The sequence below is a fragment of the Rhineura floridana genome, chromosome 9 (assembly GCF_030035675.1).
Source record: "Rhineura floridana isolate rRhiFlo1 chromosome 9, rRhiFlo1.hap2, whole genome shotgun sequence".
NCBI lineage: Eukaryota > Metazoa > Chordata > Lepidosauria > Squamata > Rhineuridae > Rhineura > Rhineura floridana.
Window position 1 is genome coordinate 126,269,318 of NC_084488.1, and position 8,095 is coordinate 126,277,412.

The 8,095-nt window shown below is 49.5% G+C and overlaps 1 protein-coding gene across 4 annotated transcripts in view; it reads right to left on the minus strand.

Moving 5' to 3' along the window:
* The window catches only part of EXOC6B (exocyst complex component 6B), a 306,373-nt gene extending 299,026 nt beyond the window's left edge, over window positions 1–7,347 (minus strand). For 3 of the 4 annotated variants that reach the window (XM_061583689.1, XM_061583688.1, XM_061583687.1), the window contains exon 1: window positions 7,022–7,208. In XM_061583689.1, the coding sequence (XP_061439673.1) occupies window positions 7,022–7,119 (98 nt within the window). In that variant the 5' untranslated portion in view covers window positions 7,120–7,208. Of the gene's footprint in view, window positions 1–7,021 lie in introns of all 4 variants that reach the window. The other variant, XM_061583690.1, reaches the window with a different exon arrangement.
* Between the last annotated feature and the right edge of the window lie 748 nt (window positions 7,348–8,095).

Below are 8,095 nucleotides of genomic sequence, written 5' to 3' on the forward strand. Positions count from 1 at the left end.
CCAGGGAACAGGCTCAGGTTTTTGGTACTTATGCAACCGCGTGGCGCAGATTTGTCTCCAACCCTACTGAATCCCCACCCCACAGAAACGGGTTTCCAGCTACACAGAGTTGGGATAACTAGCACAGATGAGTCTACTTCAGTTTTACTTAACTGACAACCACAAACCTACCAGAGTCCGGTCATCCTCCTTGGGCCATGTTAGAGCATGACTGACGGTCCCAAGCAGAGCCGAAGATGCCAGTAAGAATGGTTGCCTTCCCAGCTGTGGTTTTGTTTGCATTCTGGAAAAGGAAAGAGGAGCTGGCAGCTGGGCTCTTGACGCAGAGGAGGAAAGCATCACAAGAACCACTGGGAAATGTTCAAGAGAAGAAAGAACAGAAACACTGACTCATAGCACTGCTTCAGTGTAACTGGACCCACGAAGTACAGCCTTCGCATTAGCTCTGAGATCTGAGAGGGCTCAAAATTCTGCATCACAAAACAACGCCAGGATCAACCTTCTGATAGATTCTAGTCTACTGCAAAGATTTTCACACTCATATTTACAAGGAGTACCTTGCACTTGATCTCAAAGCATCACGTTTGACAGTTACCAAAGAACAGGAACACAATGCAGAAATACTTTGGAAGGAGTTACCACAAGCAGACTTAAGTAGTGGGCATTTAGAAGTGCAACAGTCCAACACAAGGAAACATCTCAGGAATGAGGCAGGAACACACATCCCAAGCTGAAATATGCCAGCCAAACTATATGAGTCCAAACACCAAAAGAAGAGAGAAGGGAGGAAGCAACAGACCTAAATTCAGTATGACACTCACCAGAACTTGACTGACACCCTCCATTGCCTTTTGCTCCAGTTCACTGATGACTGCCATGATGGCTGTCTGCTGCATAGCATCAGCAAGGGCATCTTGAAATCATGGTTTATGTTTTTATTCCACCCTCTTCTTACAATCTCAGGACAGGTTACAAACCAATAGAAACCATGTGATACACAAACAGAGCCAGTAAAAAATACATCTAAAATAAACTGAATATCAATCATAAAAACACTTTACAGAGCCAACACAACACTTTACAGCAACAGAAACTAATACTAGCAATCTGAAAAAGCCCAGGCAAAGAGGCAGGCTTCAATCTTTTAAATATGTTTTAAAGCTTTTTTTTTTGTAAAAAATATGTTTTTAAAGATGTTTTGTTTTAACATGTTTTTAAAGATGTTTTGTTTTAATATATTTTAAAGTCTGTTTTTATGATGCTTTAGACTGTGTTTTGAGTGTTTTTGTTTGCTACCCTGGGCTCCTGCTGGGAGAAAGACGGGATATAAATTTAATAAATCATCATCATCAACTGGTGCCAAAATGTCAGTAGCGTCAGAGCCAGGCACATCTCCCAGGAGAAGGCATTCCAAGACTCTGGCACCACCACTGTGTCACCTCCTGATGTTCCTCAGGCAGGACCTCTCACATCTAAGAGACCAAGCAGGCTGACATGGGAAGAGGAGCTCCTTCAGATACTTGGAAGGGACTTGGATCCTCACAGAGACAAAAGCAGTGGAACAATGGCAGAGCCCAGGCACAATTGCTACCAAAAGCCACAAATAGTCCAAAGCACATTTTTCAGCAGCTCAAAGGAAAAAATGAAAAGGGGGTGAACAGTGTTATGTTCCAGTTGTGCTGGTGGGGAATTAATAAGGGTGGTACCAGAGACCATGAAGTATTTTCTTGCTCTGTGCATGGCACTGAAAGATCTGGATTTTCTCCTCAGCTGTCTCCATCAACATCCAGAAGAAGACCAATACATTTAAACCTATTTGCATATTTCTGCAACAGAATCTTCACCTGCCCTTTACTGCCAACCAAGATCCCTCAGCACCCCAACTCCCTTGCTCACACCTCAATCTTCTCCCTCCTCCACAACTATGTCTCTCAAGGCCACCCACCCAACGTTTCTTACCTTCAGGCTTGAAGGAAACCTCATGCACACTCACTCACTCAGGCCTGTCACCCACCTTTTGTGACATTACAAATAAAGTCACCTTCTTCCACCACAACAGAAATCTAACACTGGATAGTTTCTTGGGAGTCCCCTCTCAGAATGTTGTTCCCTGTGATGATATTTCTGGAGTGTTAGATCTGTTACCCAGTTTGTTCACAAAAACAATCTCCAGGTTGCCTCAGTGGATTCATCACACCATGGATGGCTATCCTTTTTTTGGCTTGAGGGCTACATTCAATCTTGGCCAACTCTCTGGGGGCCACATGTCAGGGCCACACCACTTTTTATTTATTTTATTAAATTTATATCCCACGCTTCCTCCTAAAGGAGCCCAGGGCAGCAAACACATCTATAATAAAAAAATACAATTAAAAACAAAATAAACACATTTAAAAACTGTTAAAAACACTTAAAACAATGAAATACAATAAAGCATGTAACCAATCATATGTCTGAATAAGCCCACCGAAGCAGAAATGTTTTCAGCAGGCGTCTAACAGAATACAATGATGATGCCTGCTTAATAGGCTCCTACTGGGAGGAAGGGCAGGATACAAATTTATACAACAACGTCAACAGGCAGGAAGATCCAAAGTACAGGTGCTGCCATACTAAAGGCAGGACTCCTGACAAACACAGAACAGACATGATGTGTTACTTCCAGAACTGCAAGTTCTGCAGATCCAAGCGATCAAGTAAGCACATACGGGGTAAGGTGATCTCTCAAGTAAACTTATCCCAAGCCATTAAGGGATTTATATATCAAAAGTAACACCTTGAACTCAAACCAGCAGCAGACTGGCAGCCGCTGCAGATCTTTGAGCAAAGGAGTAATATGTTGACAGACTCTCACTCCTGGAAGCAATCATGCTGCAACATTCAGCTCTAGCTGCAGTTTCCAGACCAAGCACAAGGGTGCGCTGCAGTGGTCCAGTTTTGAAGCTACCAATGCCAGAACTGCTGTGGTCAAGCTGTCCAGGGCCAGGAAGGGTCACGGCTGTCTTACCAGCTGAAGCCTATGGAATTTCACATTTCATAATATTCAGATACATGCAGACAGGATGCACACACAAACACGGGCCCAGAGCGCCCCTTCCTCTGCTATCTGGATAGATCAACTGAAGAAAGGGGCAACTGCTCCCTCCGCACTCATCAACTGATCGATCTGATGACAAAGGAGGAGGCGATTTGCATCCCCATCAGGGCTCTGGATGGAGTAAAAGGGTTTAAACCTCTCTGCCCACCCCAACGCCACGTCTATCTTAAATAGGTATCGGTGGGGACCACGAGGGGAGGGCGTCTCATCAGGCCCCAGGACTGGACATTACCTCTCCCAGCATGACATACATTTCCATTCTAGTATTAAATATCAGTTTCCCATCTGGGAGTCCCACACTGCCTAACTCACTGAGAAGTGCGCCCTTTCTGCTTCTTGGACAAGAGAAAACAGGAAGGAAGCATATTATTGTGAGCAAAAAGAGCTCAGGGAAAGAAATAATTCAGCCACACAGCTGCACCCCTTGCTACCAGTTAGTGCTTTGCAGAAAAACAGCAAGATAAGTAACCAAAAAAGAAAAATAGGCTTACTTATAAAAAGACAATGAAGTGCCTCATAAGCACTCTCTCAGTACAACCATTTAAGAAACCCTGTAACGTAGACCAGTACTTTTATGCCCAAGTTGCAGAAGAGGCGGAGGGGGAGGACTCAGGCTTATTTAAGGCCAACCAGCAACCTCAAGATTTGAACAAGAGCCTCACAAATTTAGACTCTGTTCTTCATTATATGTACCAGCTCCCTGTCATACACGTAAAGAAAATACAAGTCATACAAGTAAAGAAACACTTCCAAATGAAAGGATCAGAAAATTAACAGTTTGGAAACAGAACATCAATCAATATTCCGTATGTGATGCTATGACCAAGGAAATGTGATGCAGTTACTTCTCTGGCTGAACGTGACAGAAAATTCAAGTACAATTCTTGTCCAAGCCTCACAAGAACAACAGAGCTCCCTTGTTCCAGATAAGAGCATCCCCTTGGCATTGATTTGCTGGGCAACTAATGGGGTCCACAAAGAAACAGAGGCAGCCTGGTACACGCTCTCAAGCCCACTGCTGCTACTACAGAACTGCAACAGCTTAAGACAAACTTCAGGGGGAAAGCTCCAGTAGTGGAATCTTCCTGATTATTGCGGGGGGGGGGGAAGCATACAAGAAGAGTGATGGAGGGGGGGGAAGGAGAAGGAGAGAAAAACAGGCTTCCTTTGGCTGTGGAGTCAAGAAGGCAAGTAAAAAAGATCAGCAGGCAGTGCAAAAGAGAGAGCAGTCAGGAACACAGAGATTTTAACACCTTGGTCTCCAGTGACCGTGACAGCAGGACCCATCATGGAAAGGCGTCTCCAGTATGCCACAAGGCCACTGCAACCTGAATCCATTAGCACTTTACTTCCTTCTCACAAATCCAGCCCATCAGGAACAGAAATGCAGGTAGGCACACCCTTCAGCACAACTGAAGAAAAGCCCATTGAAAAGCAGCTGCAAATTTAAGCCTTTGCTACGTAAGCCCTTTCATGCATAACAATTTACATGTGGTTTCCCACACTTTCACCTATGCAGAAATGCCTTCCGGAAAGAAAACCTTACATCTGGGCTCCTGCTAGGAGTAAGGGCAGGATACAAATCTAATAATCAATCAATCAGTCAATCAATCAATCAATCAATCTGAAACAGCAGTAAAACTCTGGCCACAGGGAAGATCAACAACACAAAGAGCCAGCCACACTGTCCGTCTTACCGCAAGAGATCACAACAGTATGCAGAGGGTCTTTCAGAGCTAAATCCATACAAAATGTTTCACTAACAAGGTCCAGCACTCTAGAGCAGTGATTCTCAAATGGTGAGCTAGGTGGCTAGGTGCGCCACGAATATTATGAAAGTATATTTTAAAAATGAGAATAAACCCATTTGTATAGAGATTTATTACATCCATTATCAATTAACAGCTGGACTAGGCCCTAAAATATATTAATATATTTTTAATTTTGTACGAGTGCGAGAAATGTTTATATGTTTTACAGTGTGCCGCAAACCAAAAAAGTTTGAGAATCACTGCTCTAGAGCTTTCTTTAAAAGCACACACAAACTTGAAATTGTTTTTAAAAAACGTAACCAACACTCAGCACACGGGATCTCAAAACCCTTGGCAAGCAATAAAAAACACAAACAGAAACCACTTTACACTATTAAGTCCAGTTGGATCAGACCAAAGGCCTGCCTGCTAGATCAGCACCCTGTTTCCCATCATGGCCAAGCAGATGTCTTTGGGAAGCCTGCAAGGACATGAGCGCAATAGCCCTGTCCTGGCGTCCTGAAGGAGGAAGGCAGGCATCATGACTAGTGGCCATTGATAGCCTTCTCCACCATCCAGATTGGTGGCCATCACCAGATCTTATGGAAGCAAATTCCAAAGCTTGTAAATGCTCCTACCCCTCCAAGGTTTCTGCAAGATGACAGCCTACCCACAGCAGCAGAGAAAGAAACCAGGCACACAGCGCTGCTTGCCCTTCAAGAAACAACAGTGAGGCCAAAGGGAACTCCAGTGTCTACAGCAGGGGCTCCCAAACTTTTTTCCCTATGTGAACCACTGGAAAATCACGGAGGGTCTCAGCAGACCACAATTATTTTTTTGAATCTGTTGTAGCAATTGTAATGCACTGTGCTATTTTTTACAGGCATTCCCTGAACATCTGATGAAAGCTGACCATCTGGCCACACTTTGGGAACCCCTGGTTTTGGAGTTTCCATCTCAGATCAATGGCCCCAGGGCATGGCCCAAAGGCACCGCAACCTTGCTGAAGCAAAACAGATCTGGGTCTAATCTGTGCCTGGATGGAAAACTGCCCTGGGAACGTCCCCAGGTAAGCGTGAGAAGTGGGATGCAAGTATAATAAACTGTGTAATAGGGGAGGGGAAGGCTAATGTGAAAAGTCAGGGCAGCACTAGTCAGACAAGTAATAGTGTCTAGCTCTGGACACCCTTCGTTACAGGAGGGCAGACTAAAGAGCCATGGCGTGGCAGGACTCCTTTTTTAAGGGATCGGGGTGGCTTACCTGTGGCCCTCCAGATGCTGATGGACTCCAACTCCTGTCATCCCTGACCACTGGCTGGAACTGATTGGAGGTAGAGTCCAGCAACATCCAGAGGACTCCCCACCCCACTTACAATATTTACATAGCTACTGACAATGTACAGAGTATCTCATTCACTGAAAGGGCAAAAGAAATGTGGTTTGAGCAGGACTCTGCCTCTGGATACCAGCGGGGGAGGGAATAGCCACAGGGGAGGAGGGGTGCTCTTGCTCCGAGGCCCCCGCTTGCACGCTTCCCACTGGGGCACCTGGCTGGGGGCCGCCCTGGGAAGAGAATGCTGGACTAGAGGGCGGTTGGTCCCCCCCCCATACATATACACACACCCTCGCACACCCTGGCCAGTAATGGAGCCTTTTCTGAAGAGGAACCTTTGGCGACCCAGCCCCGAGGAAATCCAGGGGTCTCCTCCCTTCTCGCCATGGGGAGGAGGAGGAGAGAGAGGAAGGCAGCAACCCGCGCCAAAGAGAAACGCGGCCCGAGAAAGGCGGCGGCTGCCTCCCGCGTGCAGCCCTGCCCAGGCGAAGGGAGCTGCCCAGAGGGATCCCGGCACGCTCGCACCCCAGGCCCGCGTGCAGCAGACGCGGCCCGCCTGGCCTGCACGGAGTGAAGGGATGCTCAGTGCCAGTCTGGGGGCGCCACTGCGGAGAAGGCCTTGCTCCCCTCCCCGCCGAAACCGCTCAAGGGGCTGCGGGGGCAGGGGAGAGAGCCTCCACCGCCGATCAAGCAGGGCCTGGCGGAGGCTTTGCCCACCGCAGAGGAGAGGCTGCTCCCTTGGAGGAAGACTGCTCCCTTGGGGGGAGGGCCCGCGGACCCCCACCACGTTCCTCGGGGGCCCTTTGCTCGAGCGGGGCGGAGGAGGAGAGGGAGTGGCACCTGAGGGTGGGTCCGAGGCAGGCCGTGTCGGTGCTGTCGACCTCGCGCAGGATCCGCTCGTGCTCGGCCGCCGTCTCCAGGCTCTCCGGCTCCGCCATCCCGCTCCGCTCGCCCAGCCCAGCCGACGCAGGCAGGCAGACAGGCAGCCTAAGCCGCGCCCATCTCCTGGCCGTAGCAATGGCAACGCCGCCACAAGCCACGCCCCTCGCTGCCGCCACGCGGCACGGCCTATCGGGAAACGTAGTCTTGGCCCGAGCGAAGGGAGATTGGCGAGCCCATAGGAACGACGCGGAGAAGGTGCCGTAGAGCGGCGCACACAGCTCGAGCTTCCGGCGCTGGCTGAGGACGCTCTAGCCTCTCTGACCTCTATGGTGGCGAAGCCGTTTTCGCTTTGTCTCTGGCGCCGAGCGCAGAGACGCCCCGACCCAGAGGGGGCCGGAAGTGCCCCTCCAGGAGTCGCGGGGGGTGACCCTCGCCTCTTGCTGTCTCCGGGAGGGTGCGAAGGGGGGGCCGCGCTGTAGGTGGTGCCTTGCAAAAGAGGGGGCGAGGGGTGCTGGCCAGAGTCGGGGGGAGCCCGCGCAGCCCCTGACGCTCCTCTGCAAGGCGCACCTGGGGGCTCTTTCCAGGACGAGGAGAGACGGAGACGGGCAGGCACTGAGGAGAAGGAAGCTCCGTGGCAAGCAGCAGCGGCATGGCAGGTCCCTTCCCTACCGAGGAAAAGCCAAGGCGCCCTCGGGTCACCTCGCTCCCCCGGCCCTACGTGGCTGGAGCCGCCCTCTCGGCCTCGCTGCTGCTGCTGCTGCTGCCTCGTCTTCGGCTCTGATTTGCTGCTCTCTTGGATTCAGGGGATACTGTCTATTTGCTGCTGCTGCTGAGCGGAGGCAGGCCAGGTGGGCCTTATCCAGTAGGGCAGTGGCGAATTTAGAACTGCCGGGGCCCTTCGTGATAGTCACAGACACACCCTTTTTTTGCTGCTGGGTTGAGGATGAGATTGTTAATGCCTTCTCTTACAACGTCCCCAATAAGCATCAAAGGGGAGAGCGTTTCCTACCAATCAGCAGGAAACAACAGGGA